The 17855-nt window shown below is 40.5% G+C and overlaps 1 protein-coding gene and 1 long non-coding RNA gene across 3 annotated transcripts in view; both read right to left on the reverse strand.

Annotated features, from left to right (window-relative positions):
* LOC109549647 (uncharacterized) overlaps nucleotides 1-17054 on the reverse strand; it is a 60335-nt gene extending 43281 nt beyond the window's left edge. For both annotated transcript variants that reach the window (XR_012330345.1, XR_012330346.1), the window contains exons 1-2: nucleotides 16995-17054; nucleotides 14211-14344 (exon numbers count right to left, since the gene is read on the reverse strand). This is a non-coding gene — a long non-coding RNA (uncharacterized lncRNA). The remainder of the gene's footprint in view (nucleotides 1-14210; nucleotides 14345-16994) is intronic.
* On the reverse strand, nucleotides 16221-17045 carry LOC101324512 (malignant T-cell-amplified sequence 1-like). Its single transcript, XM_004331680.4, has one exon. It carries the CDS (start codon nucleotides 16906-16908, stop codon nucleotides 16363-16365), a length of 546 nt encoding a protein of 181 aa, XP_004331728.1. The 5' UTR covers nucleotides 16909-17045; the 3' UTR covers nucleotides 16221-16362.
* Nucleotides 17055-17855: the final 801 nt, after the last annotated feature.

A 17855-nucleotide genomic window follows, 5' to 3' on the forward strand; every position in this document is an offset into this window, starting at 1 on the left:
GGGGCTGTAACATTTACTCTGGAAAATAAATGTTTACCTCAAGCAGCAATTGACATTTCTAGCTTATTACGTGAATGTCAAGCACTGTTTCAAATCACTTTCCCCACATCGGTCCCAGCTTTGGGCCCTAGGCCAATATCAGATCGGTGAACCTTGATTGGTGGCTTACCTTTACTTCCTAGAATTCATATTCGTGCCAGTAACATGACCTCCAAATTCATAACAAGCAAGACGTGTTCAGAGCTGAAATAAGTCCACAGGGAACCATGCAAACGAAGGAAGAGCTGCAGATGTGGGCGGCCCCGTTGCTCTGCACCCAATCAAGAGGGGTGTTCTGTGAGTTTCGACCCATCCCGCTGAGACCACAGGGCCTCCAGTACCACAAAGCGCTGATCAAAGTCTACATCTTCAACCCTAACCTCTGACCCCGACTGAGCACGTTATCACCACTATGCACGATGGTTACTGTTGCTATTGGTGAAGCAGCCACAGAGACATCCACTAACACAGAAGCCCCCGCGATTCCCATCAGTTGGTTCCTCTTTTCCTTTTTCTTTTTTTGCCAATCACACATAATCCACCACCATAGCAAGAAAAACCCCTGAATCCTCTCCTTTTCTTTCTATTTTAGTGGTGGGATTCTCATAATCTCTTGTCTTAATTGCTGCAACAATAGCACTAAAAAAATCTTCATTCTGATGTTTCTACCCATTCATGTTTCTTTCTCTCAGTGCAAGTCTATGGAGCCAAATTACACACACTCTCACAAACACACACTTTTTTTTTTTTTACTACTCACTGTAATTATTATTACTGAAAGTTTATCATATGCCAAGCATATGAGCTTGGTGAACTTGGTGAACTTTTAATTTTAGTCAGCCCCAGCAACTCTCGATTAACTAGTCTGTGCCATAAATTTAACACGTCGATGATATTTCAGTATTATTATTGTATGTAAATACATACATTCTGACTCCTCAACTAAACTTAAGCCGCTTAAAGTTCGTGATTGTGTCTTGCTCTCTGTAACAGGCCCTCGCTAAATCAGAGCATCAAGCTTGTTTTGAGACATTTTGTGAACAATGAGCTCATCCTACTCCACACGCTAAGTTTGAGATGTTTGGTTAAATGGGATAATTAAAGGCATTCATAGAACTTGCGCTGTGGCATGCTCCTAATAAGTGAACAGAATTCATAAATGTATTTAAACTCAAGTTTCCTACCTTATAGCTACTTTTGAGAAGCTAGGACTCTTGAAACTGGCTCGAAGGGAGTTAAAAATGTCAGAGGAAATGAAATATTCTGTCCAAAGCCCACTAAGAAATTTGAGAGAACATGCTATTTTTGGAGTAGATTGACCATTTCTTAGTATGTCAAAATTTTGGCAGGTGGTTGGTTAGCCATAAATACTATGGAGATATTATTTTAAGGAGGCCAAAGAGTCTATACATAAGGCACACATAGCTTAACATGGAAATATGTATCCAACATATATTTTTAATTAGAAAGAAAACTACAGTTGAGTATAGGACTATATATGTTTAGTGGATTCACATAAAACTGGAAAATACAGACATCTGCTATTTTTACTCAAAGTATACTGAGTGCCCATGACATAATTTGGCAAATACATGTATACCATAATTTTTTTAATGTATTGGAATAAATGAGACTTGGTTATATCAGGAAGGGAATGTTTAAATACCCCAATAATCTAGATACCTCTTTGTAGAAAAGACAATTTTTTTCTTCTGCTGTAATACAATTTTAAAGAAAGCAATCTTTTGTTTCTTCAAAGACACAGATAAATAAATGATTGTTTACAGGAATTTTGTTCAGCATGCATTCCAGTTTTCTAAACCTAAAAATGCCTTATAATATGTGAAAGGGAAGCCACCTGTCTTGCATCTATAAGCAAACACAAAAACATATTATTTTGAATGCTGTCTGGCCTATGGCCTTTAAAATCTTTAAAGTTCAGTTGCTTTGGAAAGGATTTTCTAAATTGCAAAGTCACAATCCAAATTACAGCTGAAAACTGGGTGCATTCCTGTAATGAAGGGTTCATTCATACTATCTCCCAGGAGGTGTTTAACCCTTTGAAGGACTCCTGTGTACTTCTGTCTCTCTGCCAGAGGACTGGTTCCCCTCTAGCATCACTCAGCATTCTGTTGCTCCACGACCCAGCCACGTGAACATGACTTTCTGCATTTCCGAGGCTTTTGCTCCCAAACACAAACCTTCGTTTTGCTCTTCTCTTGGCCTCGAATGCTCTTCCCTGACTTCCACTTGCCTAAACCTTCCCTACCCTGCAGTCTGAAGACAGGTGTGGGTTCCCTGAGGATTCCTTTCTTGACCTGCAGAACTTACCTTCTGTCTGTGCTATAATTGTCTCTTTGCTAGACTCCCCTTCCTACCCAGACGGGGATGTGTGAGGGCAGAGCCTGGCTCTGCTCACCATTCCATCTCCAGGCATTAGCACAGGACTAAGTAAACACACAGGACTTGTTAAATTAATAAATCAGTGGGGGTGGTGTGGCAGCTAATTTGTATCTTTCTTTTCCTCTCTTTTCATTTTGTCTTTGCAGCTGTGTTCTGTGAAGTGGGCAGATGTCTTTCCAGGGCTAAAATGTATGCTAATCTCCTTCATGGTTTGTTCCTCACCTTTGGCTCTGGGCTCCAGAGAGGATGCTCCTGTATTCCCTCATTTCACAAAGTGTTCTCAACTGGCTTAGCTTGGCTACTTGCTTGGCTAATTTCACAGTATGTGGAAAACATAATGAAAATGCTCTGTGCTGGGAGAAGTGATTTCCGTGACAAAGAGAACTGATTTTTTAATCTTAACTATGTCATTATCCAAGTCTATTAAGTTGGACAATTTCAGTTATTTTTGCTGGCCTCAAGTTTTCTCCTTTATGAAATGAGGGGTTGAACTACATGATTTTAGAGGTGCCTATAGTGGGCAGTTCTCGGATTAAGTTGCCAGGGCGTTCCTTGCACATAGTTAGAGATACGTGATGCTAATGTATGGTTTGAATATCTCGTGCAATCTGTAAATTCAACCTCATGCATCGATTATATTAGCAAAGGTGACAACATAACAAAAATAATAACCCACAAGCCACAGATCAATTTAGCTAAGACTATAAAGGAAAGTTATGGACACATAACTGAAAGGTCAGAAGAATTTCAGGCTTCGAAAGCAGTTTCATCACAGCCCCCCTCCTGCTCTTCTCATCCTCTTGGATCCGCCCCCCATGCATGACTGGGCTTCAAATTCAGGCTGACTTGCCTTTTGGTTGCAATCTGCTTGCCGTTGTCCCAAGCCTGCTGCCCAGTTTCTTCCCCAGTCTTTAAAGTCCTGACATCATTCTGGTGGAGCCAAAGAGAAGCAATGGCCCAGACCCCTAAAACAGTCAATTTGACCAGGGCTGGGGTCAGGGCAAGGATTGCACTGCCGAGCTTAGGCCTGAGCCCAGGGTTGCAGGGCCATCTAGTTGCTCCTGGAACAAACCAATTTTGAAGGTTGCGGAAATACTGAAACAAAAATCTAAGTTATTGTACTAAGAAAGGGGGAAGGAGAGAGTAAGGAGGCCCAAACAATAGATTGTCACAGTAAGTAGGCTTTGGAAAGCTATTCCTTTAAAAAGAGAGGAATAATAAGTGTTCATTGAGGACACTCAAAACTACATCTTAATTTTTAACATCTATCTTCAAATTCACACACTAATCTGCAGGTGACTCTTATATGTAATGTGGCTGTCCCACTATTCCCTCAACCCAGCAAATCTACAAAAGAGCACACAAAACCTCTCCCGTCCACACCAGCCCACAGAACACTGTATTTCTCTCAGCTGCACTACTGTTCTCCAGGTAACTCAGGCTTGGACACATGGAATCTACTTGGATTATATTTAGGTCATATTTTGAAAAAACCTGAAGTGAACCCAAATGAATTCTCTTTATACAATACGATAAAACGATGATTAGAAGAAAGATAGTCAAATGCACGGATGACTAAAATATTAAAGAAAAATAAGCAAATGCACAGAAATGTATTCAAGGTACAAATTCTGGAACGATACACTTATCACCAAAGTATACAGAGGGCTGGTGCATGAACTGCCCTACAGCCAGGACTTAGTCTCTTGAGTTACCCAACCTCATGTCAGGGATATTACAATGCATTATTGCTGTTTTAATGCTTAATTAATAAAATGTCTACACCATTTAAAAATACATGGACTAAATTCCCACGTTATCAATGTGGTCTCCAAAACAAATATAAGGGGGTGGGGGGCTTGTATATTTATTTCCATTTACAGATAATGAAATCAAGTTTCAAACAAGGATGTATGACTTGGCCTTGATCATGAAGACTAGGACGTTTCAAAGCCTTAATTCCCACCGTTTTTGTTACTAAGCGTTGTGGGTTTGTCATAGTATTAGTAAGAACGTTGTCACACAACTAAGCTATCTGTCCTTTAGGTAAATAAAGCCCTGGGCATCATTCTGGCAGGGCCAGATAGCAGCAATTGCCCACAGAATTGGCTTCTGTGGCTGCGAATATTTTAATCCCCATCTACCTTTTGGTTTGTCTTTCTCTCATTTGATTCCAGATGCAGAAGAGGAACAGGGAAGCACGTATTGAGGGCGACCACCTGGAACAAGCATGTGGCTATTTGAACATAGGAACTCCAAGAAAAGAGCTAATACCTTAGGTATTACTTGAATGTCAACCCCCAAGTTACTCATATTTTATTGATTTATATAGATATATATTTATAAAGGTATTTTAGACTTTGTACTCTTTGGGGAGATACTTCTACAGCTTCTAAATACTTGTTTTGTTTAAATTTTATACCAACCCTTTAATGTTAGTAAGGAATTTGACTAATTTCACACAAGTTCAGGAAGAACCAGGATTAGACATTGTATTTTTCAAACATCCAGCACATTCAAGTTAACCCCTCCTGTCTCCTATTACTTACCAACCAGTTTTCTTCTGAGTTACATCATCAGTATATTTTCCTTAAACAACAGCATTCTGTGGCAGCTGGTTCACTTAGTGAGGGGGTGGGGCAGTTAAAATCCTTGTCTCCTTCCCATCTGGAAATCCTATTATTTGATTATGGATTCCACTGATTTGATTATTTCCCTATGTAATCAGTATTTATTGCTAATACAGTATATAATAGGTGGAAACAAGTTTTCACAGATTGTACAGACACATGAGCAGACAACTGTACAGATGGCCAGGGCTGCAGCAGCAGTGGTCCCTGGTGCGAGGGGGCATGTGGGCCCGTGGCTCAGACTTGGGATCAGGAAAGTCTGCCGGATGCAACATGCAGTTAACACAGAAGGAGGAGTAAGTGTTAGCCACGGGAAGGCAGAGGGTAGGCAGAATAGAGAAGTTCTTCAGACAGAACAGAGAAGTGAAAACCCAAAGGCAGGGGACAGCACGGTGCCTTAGAAAAATTACAAATTCAGGGTTTCCGTAGCAGAGAGGGCTAGAATTAGTGAAGCTGGTGAGAGAGGAGACCTAAGAATTCCCAGAGGCTGAATCAGGAAGGGCCTTGCACTCCATTTAAGGCATCCCTATTTTAACCAGAGAGTAATATGCAGCCTGTTAAGACTAAAAGCTAGGTGTGAGGGATGATCAGATTTGAATTTCAGAAGGATCCATCTGAACGCAGCAGGGAAGACTGTTTGGGAAAAATAAAAGACCAGAGTAGGGAGGGCAGGAGGCTGCTGCAGTAATTGATGAGCTGAGGGGTGATGAGAGCAAAGCAATGCCAAGGGTACACATTCTTCCTGGAGCTTGGATTTGGATTTCAGACACTAATCAGCGTCCACAGGTGGCCAACTCAGGAGAACAGCCTGGGCAATTCTGACTCATGTACACCAAAATCAGAGCAATTGGTTTGCAAGGAAGGAACAGAACAAAGCAGAAAAAAAGAGACAGAGATGAGACACCCCCCTCTCACCTTGAGTCGTAACGGGTCTGCGGGCACAGCCCCGTGAGAACCAACCCCATTCCCACCCTGTGCCTTCCTGGAGATGCCCCAAATCTTTAAGATGGCCGGCAATGTTTTGCTTCTACTAGGGCAATAGGGCTTTGTTAATTGCAGCCAAAAAGGCTTGCCTAAGTATTTTAATTTCCATTTCATGGTGGGTGTTAATTAGTAGTTGTCAGATGAATTAATGTAAGAATAAATGAATACATAAATTAAGTCAATGGTTTCAGATGAATTTTGGAAATCTCATTAACAGCATAAGGCTATTATTTCTTCCAACTAATTATCTACATCTGTTTATTACATTTTCACTCCCAATTCTACTCCCTCCCCCCCAAAAGAGGCAGTTTGTCTTTCATGCACTAGTATGATTACCTTGCTCGAAATATTTGTTTTAAACGAAATTACTTAATGTGTGTAGCATGGTGGAGGGGTGGGAGAGCAGGGAAGGGGTCCTTCCCTGTGTAAACTCCCAGTCCTTAATTAAAACTGTATTTTCTAATGTTAAAAATAACTAATTCTTATTCAGAGTTCTGGCTGTAAGTCTAAAAGGAAAGGCTATGATTTTTTAAAGCTATAAGAAGTATTGAGGGTTTCTCCATTATTACTGATTATTGGATTGTGTATTAAAATTGACAAATGCACTTCACAAAATTGTTTTTATTGTTAATAGTTTAATTCATTATTACATTAAAATCTTAAAATAGTCTAAGGGAATAAAATATACTACAAAGCTATTCTATAAATTTCATACTTTAGAGTTTGTGCATATTGTATGTCACATATTTCTTAATTTTCAGGTATTTAAATACATGAACATATGCATAATCTATCCCTGAACTAGAGTTTGATGTGAAAAATCCTGCACATTTTATTTTATTCTTCTTTGGTATTTATTTATAGCTAGATTTCTGCACTAATTTTATCGTACCTGAATTCCATCATCCGTATTTTAAATCATCCATGTTCCTAGTGCTAAAAAGATCTAGGCTTTTGTAGTTCTCTTTGCTGTTAAAAGAGAAAAAGAACAAACAGATGTTCCCTAACCACATGGATGGTGTTTTTTCTGATGTTTAGTACAGGATGGGGTAAAAAGACACAGTTCAGACACTAAGGCAACACCAAGTAACTCCAGCCCAGCAGGTGAGAGTGGGGGCTGTCAATCACGGAGCCATTCTTGCAGGGCTACAGTGTGTCAGACAACAGACTTCAGTGTCTTCATTGAACTGCTAATTATTTGAGGATTCTGTAGGGAAGAGTCCATGTAAAGTTGGCCTGTTCAATTCTCAAATAGCTTGCTCCTGCTAAATCGTGTGCGCACACACACTCTCACACCACACACACAACAACAACAGTGGGTATGTAACCCACAGACATGACTTTCCCCCCTTTCTCTCTCTTACTTCCTGCGCTCAGGGTCTCAACCCTCCATATTTACAGCACGCAGACTTTCCCACATCTATAGTCTCTCTTGCAAGACGCTTTCAAAATCAGCATTCCATTGCTGGGCTCAAAAGCCCAGGTGACTTGTTACCTTCAAGTGAATGCACTGACTGAGAACTCAAAGCACTCTCTATGTGGCTTCAATCCACCTTTTCCATTCTTACATTCCACTTCCACTACATTATTCTTCTGTTACATGTTTACGGCTTCATCTGTCTCCTCCATAAATCTTTCTGGACTGGTCGGGACACTAGTTACCTCTCCCTCCTCTTCATGCATATATTGATATTGTCCTCACAAAGAAGGTCTGTGTAGTGCCAGCTACTTTGGTATCATCTTGTCTTATTCCTAGTTTTGGTTTTAAAAACAGTATTTTAAAAAATTCACCTTTATATCTTGACTTCATATATATATAAATTCACTGAGTGCAAAAACCCTGTTTCACACTGCTGTGCAGTTCTAACATAACCAGCACTGTGGTTTTGCTAGTAGATGACAATCCATGTAACTTTTATATGATTCCTTGAGGCCAACGTGATAAAATGGCAAATGAGATATACAGACATTACGTTCTCTTAAGATCTCAGAAGATTCGACTTTTGGCGAGGGGAATAACAAAGGAGAATCTAATAGAGGAAATGCAAGCCTTCATTAAGTTCTGAAGAAGAGTGATAATGTATATAATAGTTAGGCCAAGAGGGAATAGAAAACTCAAGATAAAAGAATAATTTGAACCTAAGCTAGACTCCAAAATGTCCACAAAAAGTCTGTGAGAGAGTGAATAAAACAGGTTGGCTAGAGTGAAGTGGGATGGTTAGCTTTTAGAGATGAAAACTAAGACTCTGTGACTTTTTTTTCAGTAAGAGGAAACTAACAGAAATTCTTGCATGTCCCTGAGGGTGAGGTAACAAGTGAAACAGCATGTTGAATCAGGTGGGGAAATACTCTGGTGTCTTCTATAGATGAGCACCCGGATCTGGAGTCAGATGTCTGAGACCCAAGCCCATCTCCATCATTCACGGGCTCTGTGACTTTGGGTAATTAGCCTTGCCTCTCTGTGTGCCTCAAATTGTCAGCTCCAAAAAAAGGAGGTTATAATCCTATCTCAGATGATTGTTCTCATAAATTATGAGTATTTTAAAGGGTATATGGGGAGAGGGGGAGGCTGAAGAGGAAGGGCTGTGTAGGTTTGGGGAAAAGGGCACCAGGAAAAGAAGGCTGGTGTAAAGGGTATTAGCAGCTACGGAGAGTCGGTCACCACCTAATCCTGTGGGGAAGCATACACAGCTCAGGGAACTTCTCCTGCGTTCATCTACAAATAGGTAGTGCAAAACAGCATCCTTTCATTGAGAGTAATAGTACATTAAACTGAATTTTAACAAAAGCAATAAACCTAAGCCTCTTTGGTGCATCACCAGAGTGAGGGCATTGCTTGGTTAAGGGCTCACGTATAAACCACATTCACCGAAGTGGTGCTTTACCTGTAATTAAGAGAGTGATACTCAAAACCTTCTCAAATGTCATCTAGTACAACTTGGAAGGTTAATAAGAAAGGAAAAAACAGCATAACAGATAAACACGATGACAAATCACAGCTCTCTTTGGCCTGAGAATCTGCAATGGTTTTAAGAATGTGTCCTTCTTAGCCTAATGCCCTCTACATGCACCCATGTTTTCATTCTTTTCTTACATTTTTATAGATTTTTACTGAGATATAGAGATAAATACAAATTTTTAAAAATCAACTGTCATTTGACCTCAAAAGAATAGAGACGTAATGCCCAGTAGTCAGTATGTATATAAGGAGCCCTTGGAGGGGCTGCTCACTTCATGGTGAAAGGCATGGTCAGCGTCAGCTCAAATCCTCAACAGACCAGAAATGCAAGGCTTACTTTAAAAAGCATTATTTTGCCCAAAGAAAACCATTTGATATCATATTTGGTTTTCACGATTGTTTGGCTAAGCTTCTGACATAACCATGACTTGCTTGTACAGCTTTCTACATCATTCGGACTGAAGAAAAAGAGTCTTCGGACAGAGATAACCCCAAAATATGCAAGTGAAAATGTTGTTTTGCAGAGTCAGAAATACTTTTCCTGCTTAGAAAATGTTTTCTCTGTAACACAGATGTGCTTTTCAAAGCCTCAGAGTTTCCTCCTTTGAAAATATGTTGAGCCAACTGAATTTTTAAGGAAAATATTTATACCCTGAATTTAGCTCTGCTGAAAGAGCATGCAAGAATTGCAATCACGTTCTTTGTAAGTGTTTTAAAGTTTTCCTGGAGTTTATCACGTGAGGATGAACTGAAGGACTGAGGTCCCAGGATTAACATAGACCTTGATTTTTAAAAGAATGAGAAAGTGCATAGAGGTGAAAAAATGTGCCAATATGTTCACTATCATTAATCCTCATAATCTGAAAACCTCAGTTTGTAATATTCAACATCCTTACTGGTCATTATTTGTAAAATGTTTGCAGTTAAAAGATTTCTATTAAAATAAAGATTGAGAGTGGATAAGTATATGGCAATGGTAGGAATGTCCCTTTACTGTGTTTCAAGTTTGGGGGGATTACAAATACAGCCACTATAAACATTTCTTTTCCACAGCTGGCTACACCACTTGCCTTCCCAGCAGCAATGGATAAGAGTGCCGTTTGCTCAGCATTTCTGCCAACACTTACACGGCCAGCCTTTTCTGTTGTTGTTATTTGTTTGTAGTGTATCTCGCTGTGGTTTAATTTTAATTTCTCTAATTATTAAAGATGTTGAGCATCTTTTCATGTGCTTATTTGCTATTCATATATATCTTATTTAGTGAAGTGTCTGTCAAACATTTTGCCTGTTCTTTTCCTTGCTTTTTCATCATTGAATTTTGAAAATATACATTTTGGATGCTAATGACTTATTAAATATATGTTTTGATAAGAGTTTCTTTTAGTATACGGCTTGTTCTTTCCGTGTCTTAACAGTGTCTTTAAAAACTTAGAAGTTCTTAATTTCAGTTAATTCTATTTCTGCATTTAAGAGTAGTGTTTTGGGGTCTTCCCTGGTGGTGTAGTGGATAAGAAGCTGCCTGCCAGTGCAGGGGATGCGGGTTCGAGCTCTGGTCCGGGAAGATCCCACATGCCACGGAACAACTAAGCCCGTGCACCACAACTACTGAGCCTGCGCTCTAGAGCACACGAGCCACAACTACTGAAGCCTGCGTGCCTAGAGCCCGTGCTCCGCAACAAGAGAAGCCACTGCAATGAGAAACCCGCGCACCGCAAACAAAGAGTAGCCCCCGCTCACCGCAACTAGAGAAAGCCCACCTGCAGCAACGAAGACCCAACATAGCCATAAATTAATTAATTAAATTTTTTAAAAAGGGTAGTGTTTTTGATGTTACATCCAAGAAATCTTTGCTAAACTCACAGTTTTTCTCCTATGTTTACTTCTAGAAATTTGATACGTTTTAACATTTAGGTCTACAATGCATTTTGAGTTAATTTTTATTTACATTGTAAAGCAAGGGCCAAAGTTCAATATTTTTGCTTATGGTTGCCCCCAGCACCATTTGTTGAGAAGACTATTCTTGCTCCATGGAATTACCTTTGCAACTTTGTAGAAAATCAATTGACAATATTTAGCGGGTCCATCTGGGGACTCTTCTCAGCTCCCTTGATTCATGAGCCTGTCCTTTTGCTAAGACCACACTGTGTACCGCAGCTTTATAGGAAGCTTTGGCGTCTGGAAATGTGAGCCGTCCAACTTTGTTCTCCCTTTTCACAATGGTTTGGACTATTCTGTTCCTTTGAAGTGCCATTAAAATTTTAGAAATAGGGACTTCCCTGGTGGTGCAGTGGTTAAGAATCTGCCTGCCAATGCAGAGGACACGGGTTCAAGCCCTGGTCCGGGAAGATCCCACATGCCACGGAGCAACTAAGCCTGTGCGCCACAACTACTGAGCCTGAGCTCTGGAGCCTGCAGGTCACAACTACTGAGGCCACGTGCCACAACTACTGAAGCCCGCACGCCTAGAGCCCGTGCTCTGCAACAAGAGAAGCCACCGCAATGAGAAGCCCGCGCACCACAAGCAAAGAGTAGCCCCCACTCACCGCAACTAGAGAAAGCCCACGTGCAGCAAAGAAGGCCCAACACAGCCAGAAATAAATAAATAAATAAATAAATTTAACAACAACAAAAATTTAGAAATAGTTTGCCAATTCTTATGAAAAGCCTGTGTGATTTTGACTCAAGTTGTATTAAATCTCTATATTATTTTGGGGAGAATTGACATTATCACTTTCCTGTTCCTGAACAGATCAAACCTCTGTGTTTATGAAAGTGCCCTTTAATCAGTGTTTCATTCATAAGTGTTTTGTGGTTTGGGCATACAGATCATGCACATACTGTTTGATTAAGGATTTCAAGGTTTTTTGTGCTACTGAAAATGGTCTATTTTTAAATTTCAACAATTGTTCATTGCTGGCATGTAGACATGTAACTGATTTTTAAATATTGATTTGCTAACCTCATGTATCTGTTCTAATGGTTTATTTTGTACATTCCTTTGGATTTTCTACTTAGACAACTAAGTTGTCTGTAAGTAGAGGCAGTTTTGCTTTTTATTTGCAGGCTGTATGCCTTTTATTTCTTTGGTCTTCCTTTACTGAATCACTACCTAAAATGACTGATAGAAGGAGTTATAGGAGACATTTCTGCCCTGTTCCTGATTTTAAGAGAGCATTCAGTCTTTCACCAATAAATATATGTGAGCTGTAGGTATTTTATAGACCTACTTTATCAGGTTGAGGAAGACTTCTTTCAGTGAATGAATAAATAATGAACTATGTCAAATGTTTTTTTCTGCATCTAGTAGGAATACCTTATGCTTTTCCTTCTTTAATCTATTAATATGGCATATTACATTGATTTCTAAATATTAAACCAAGATTCCATTTCCAGAATAAATCCATTTTGCCATTTTTACATATTGCTGGGCTCAGTTTGCTCATTTTTTAAACAGTATTTGTGTTTATATTCAGATGGGTATTGGTCTATAGTTTAGTGGGGGGTTTGCCATGTCTTTGGTTTGGATTTTTCAGTACTGCTGGCCTCATAAAATGAGTTGGAAAGTATCCCCCAAACCTCTTTACTGTAGAAGAAATTCTATAAATTTTTAAATTATTTCTTCCTGAAATGTTTGGTAGATTTCACTAGTGAAACTTTCTGGGTCTGGAGTTTTCCTTGTTTGTAGAATTTTAACTACAAATTTAATTATGTACTTTAATAGATACAGTACTATTGTAGTTATCCATTTCTTCTTAAGTGAGCTGGTGGTTCCCTTAATGTCTTAGGAAAATTTCCTCCACAAACATTTTTAGGATAGTTCAAATCCTTTTAATCAGTGCCGTTATCTTTTGCCTGAAATACCTACAATGCTGCAGTATTAGTTACTTTCTCTAGTCTTATCCCCACTAGAACCCATCCTCACCATTATCATCTATCCAAAATATATTGTTCATGTCTCATTCTTTTTTAGCAGCCTTTTAAAGACCGATTTAAATTGTCAAGTATATAAATTTTTAAATATTTATTTATTTATTTGGCTGCACTGGGTCTTAGTTGCAGCATGCAGGATCTTTTGTTGCAGCACACGGGCTTCTCTCTAGTTGTGGCGTGCAGGTTTTTTGGGGGTTTTTTCCTCTCTCTAGTTGTGGCGTGTGGGCTCCAGAGCACGTGGGCTCTGTAGTTTGCAGCATGTGGGCTCTCTCATGGAGGTGCGTCAGCTCAGCAGTTGTGGCATGCAGGCTTAGTTGCCCTGCGACTGTGGGATCTTAGTTCCCTGACCAGGGATCGAACCCACATACCCTGCATTGGAAGGTGGATTCTTTACCTCTGGACCACCAGGGAAGTCCCTTAAGTATATAAATTCTTTAGCATATTAAAAATGGGTCTCTACCATAGGCCTCCAGCTTCATCTCCTCTCACCTTTTCCAGGAAAATCATGGCCTACAAAAGCCAAACTGCTTGTATTTCTGTGAATCTACTGCATTGCTCGCCCTGTATCTTTTACTGTAATTTTTCACCATATTCATTATGAAGGTTTTTTTTTTTTTTTTGGCCAGAACACTTGGCTTGTGGGATCTTAATTCCCTGACCAGGGACTGAACCCTGGCCCTCAGCAGTGAAAGCACAGAGTCCCAACCACTGGACCACCAGGGAATTCCCAATATTCTTAATCATCTTTTATGTCCTACTCACACAACCTGTCATTCAGAAACCCTCTTTGATTCTCTAGGGAGAGACAGCTTTCCCTCATTCATTCATGCTATGTTGTAATAGATAATTCAGATATTTACCATAGGTTATACCATACACGAATATATGAAAGTGAAATTATCTAAGTTTGCCTTCCTAACAAGACCAAGCTCCTAAAAGTTAAGGTAATAGTATATTTCTCTTTCTGTCCCTTACTCCTAGCCCAGTGTCTGCCCTACAGTAAGTACCCAATAATGTTTGTTTAACTATTCTGGGTTACATAGCACTGGAGTGGGTAGATTCTTGAGGTAAGATATGACCGCAATTTGCATTTCATTATCCAGCATCCTATCAGTGAACTATGCACTGGCATTAGCCAAGAAGTAGATGGGGATCCTCTTCTACTTTAATTGTTCAAAATACCCTTTTGGCTCACAGGTCACCTTAAACATATGATCAGTGTAGAGAATGCTTTACCAAGTACAGTTATCTATGCACATACACACCAGATTTTGTGTGAAATTCCAAGACGTTCATAGAACTCTTTATCTCCATCCACTTCCCAGTTTGTATACAGGCTGTCCATTCTGAGTTGTTCAGTAGGATTACACCACCATCCAATAGGACCAAGTGAACCAGGCTGGAATAAGAGAAGGAATAGAAGAGACCTGAAAGAAGGCTTAGAGTAGATCCAGAGGGTCCTTGTTCAATTTTTGGTGGAGATAGTTACAATATGGTAAAAGAAGAACTGAAAGGTTGCTTATTTGTCTCCAACAGTGTTCGTCAGAGGCCTGGGTGCTCCAGATTATCATGAGACATTCAGAGACCCTCCACAGGTATCCACCACTGACCAGACTTAATGGTGCGATTTGGGTGGAGAATTAATAAGGGCAAAAGCCCTAAGCCTTTAAGGAAAAAACAGTGTTTTGAAGAGGAGTATTTAAGAGCTGTTACATGACAACCCTGTGGTGCAGATTAATCAGTGCCATTATCTTTTGTGCAGTTACTAGATGGACCCAAGTTGGGAGAAAAAAATGACTAGAGAGAGACTCTAAACAACTCTATTCATATGACCGTTTAAGGGATGAGTACTAGAAACAGAAAATGTGTTTCATTTGTGCAGATTTCTGAGGACAGAAGGCCATCCTCTACCCCTGCATTTGGAGCCATTCCTTTCTGCTTTCCTATTCCACTGATTAAATCCCCATCAAGTATCCCTCTCTTAGTGAATCTTTCCCCTCAGCATATAAATATACTCAGATACCCCACTAACAAACATGCCACAAGAAAGAAAAAAACAAAAACAATTAAAATAACAACAGCAAAATAATATAAACTCCAAAACAGACTATCTTGACTATGACCTTCCTTTCACCCTTTTAATTCCCAAAATTCTGTAAATAATAACATGAAGTGTAAACTCCCACACCTTAACCTTCTCACTCCCCATTCACCCCCAGATCTACTGCAATTTATCTTGCTTTCATATGAATTTCACTGAAACTGCTCATGTGAAAGTCACTGATGAACTTTCAGCTGACCTATTTTATCCCTGTTTAAGGTATTTTTCAGTTGGGTGTCTATGATGCCACTCTATAAAAACTGAGCTCTCTTTAGCTTTAAATTTCAGAAAACTCAAGTACAAATGAAGTAATCTATAAGAAAATTTTATTATTTCACAGAACTTAGTCACACCCCTTAAGAGGTCCCAATATATGGAATCTGCATAGTTGATTAATCATTGGTTCATAGATCACCAAGGGCACTCTTTTCTATTTTCAACTTTACCATGTTCAGACTTTATGCTAATCAAGGGTGTGTGTGTGTGTGTGTGTGTGTGTGTGTGTGTGTGTGTGTGTGTGTGTGTGTGTTTGGCAAGAGCAAAATCATATGCCAATGTCCATCCAAAGTAGGGAGTTTCTCCCCATGCATCTTTCTTTTAGTGGTCCCACCTATAAATGACTCAAAACCATGGGAGGAAGGACCCTCACTTTCCCATGGGTTCCTAAACATAAGATCCTCCTTGGCCTTAGGCCCCACGCCCACCTACAAATGAATCCATCTCATAGGGAAATAGACCACCGTGATAGGCCTTGACTAATCAGCATTTTCTAGACTCGTGTAGAAAAGGGATGGACAGAGCTATGCCACCAGGGAGGGAGCTACGCTGTTGGGTGGACAACCAATAATGACCACTGTGTACTTTTAACCGGATTTTCTGTTTCTAGTACTCATCCCTTAAACGGTCATATGAATAGAGTTGTTTAGGGTCTCTCTCCAGTCATTTTCTTCTCCCAACTTGGGTCCATCTAGCAACTGCACGCTCTTGACTTTGAAATCTATTTTTCTAAGAGATAATTTACCTGTTTGAACTGATATCTGCTTAAACAGACAAGACAGCAAATCTAATCACTCCCCTGTAAACACACAAACACACACACACACACCCTCACATATCCACAGGCATACACACTCACACAGACACACACACAATGACACATGCACAGACATATGGATTCGTTCCAAAGCTTTACTTCGTCTATTTCCGGTTTTTAGCGTCTGTTGAATTGCTATCCACAGAGGTGCCGTCTTCATGCCGTCATACACAAAGATACTGCACGAGGTCCATGTTTAGCCCAGGCGCATTTCTTCTGAGGCTCATTTATACGTCTTCATGTGCCACAGCCCGTCATTTAAATAATGGATATTTTCGATCCCGATTCCTTTGTTGACTTTCTCGATTTCCTCTGCAGACATCTTCATGACTCCCACACACAGGGCGTGCTGTTTTCCTTCTGCCATGATTGCAACCACCGTGTCCACCGCGGCGGGGTAGAGCTTAGCTCCGGGAGAGGTCAGGCCTGGACACATGATATTGGCTCCACTGAGCACAAACTTGATGGCTCCTTTATCAACCTGCTGGCGGGGCAGGATGAAAGGGTATTTGTGAAGCAGCCTTAGCGTTGGATAAAAAGGCCCTTCTCTTTGTCTAAAAAATAGTAACTCCCCGTTTACAGTGAGGATTTCTATGTGTTCGTGGCATCGCACTATTTTGACCGGATCCTTCTTAGGCATGATTTGATTCAGCCACGGATCGATACCAGGAAACTGCTCTATCAACTGGTTCTTAATACCCTTAATAACGGAAGTTTTCAACTGGATGCAGTTGGACACATTTTCTTTTTCATCAAATTTCTTGAACATGATCCAAGGTGAAGAGGGCGACGACAAGGAAGCGCCCGGAATCGAAGAGAAAACTGAATTACAGAGAGCCCGGCGGACGCGCTTACCGGAGAACTGCCGGCGTGGACGGTCGGTACGGCTGTTGTTAACCGGAAGAGGGAGGCGCTTTACGGCTTTCCGGGAAATCTACTTCCGCTCCTTGGAATGTGGCGTCGCACTTTCCGGCAGTATTTGGTCTTCCGATTACTCTTTGGGGCGGGACTGTAAAAGGGCGGGACTTGAAAAGGAAGGGTGGTAGAGCAATCATTTTTGTTACAGGAAGAGAAGAACGGAGGGGGCTTGTCTTCTATTTTTTTTAATTGGGAAATGGCTCGCCATCTGTCCAATTACCCATGCCAGAAACCGGGGGACGAATGCTGAACGATAAGACCTCCTGTTCCGCACGGTCACGGCAAGGAGTCGAGTCCTGTGCGTTATTCCTCCTCCACAATCTCTTATGCTCTCACAATCTCTCGCTGGTTTAGCGCAGCTCCGAATACTTGCAAACAGTCGCTGCCTGTCACCTTCCCAGTTCTCTCCACTTGCACCCGGAGAGGAGAGGCTTTGTGGCCAGGAGGAATGCGAATGTTGTACGATTTCAATCCTTTTAAACACACCCAAACTCGTTTTATGGGCCGGCATACGGTCTCTTTTGGTGAATGTAACGGTGCTTCTGAAAATAATGGGCTTTCTGCTTTGTTTGGGTGCAGCGCTTCTCTATTCTTACTGATTTTCTGTGTGCTCATTCTGTCCGTTACTGAGCAGCATATTGAAATCTCCATGGTTGTGGAGCTCTTTCCCTTTTCAGTTCTATCAGCTTTGGATTTATAGATTTTGAAGCTGCGTTATTAGGTCCATACCCATTTCAGATTAATGTGGAGGTCACCCTGTTAATTAGGATTTTATCCGCTTAGGTTTTAATTGTCATC

This window comes from Tursiops truncatus, chromosome 2, assembly GCF_011762595.2.
Source record: "Tursiops truncatus isolate mTurTru1 chromosome 2, mTurTru1.mat.Y, whole genome shotgun sequence".
NCBI classification, from domain to species: Eukaryota; Metazoa; Chordata; class Mammalia; order Artiodactyla; family Delphinidae; genus Tursiops; species Tursiops truncatus.

Bases quoted from the DNA above. Each gene is read 5' to 3' on its own strand.
- LOC101324512 (XM_004331680.4), bottom strand. From the start codon at position 16,908: ATGTTCAAGAAATTTGATGAAAAAGAAAATGTGTCCAACTGCATCCAG.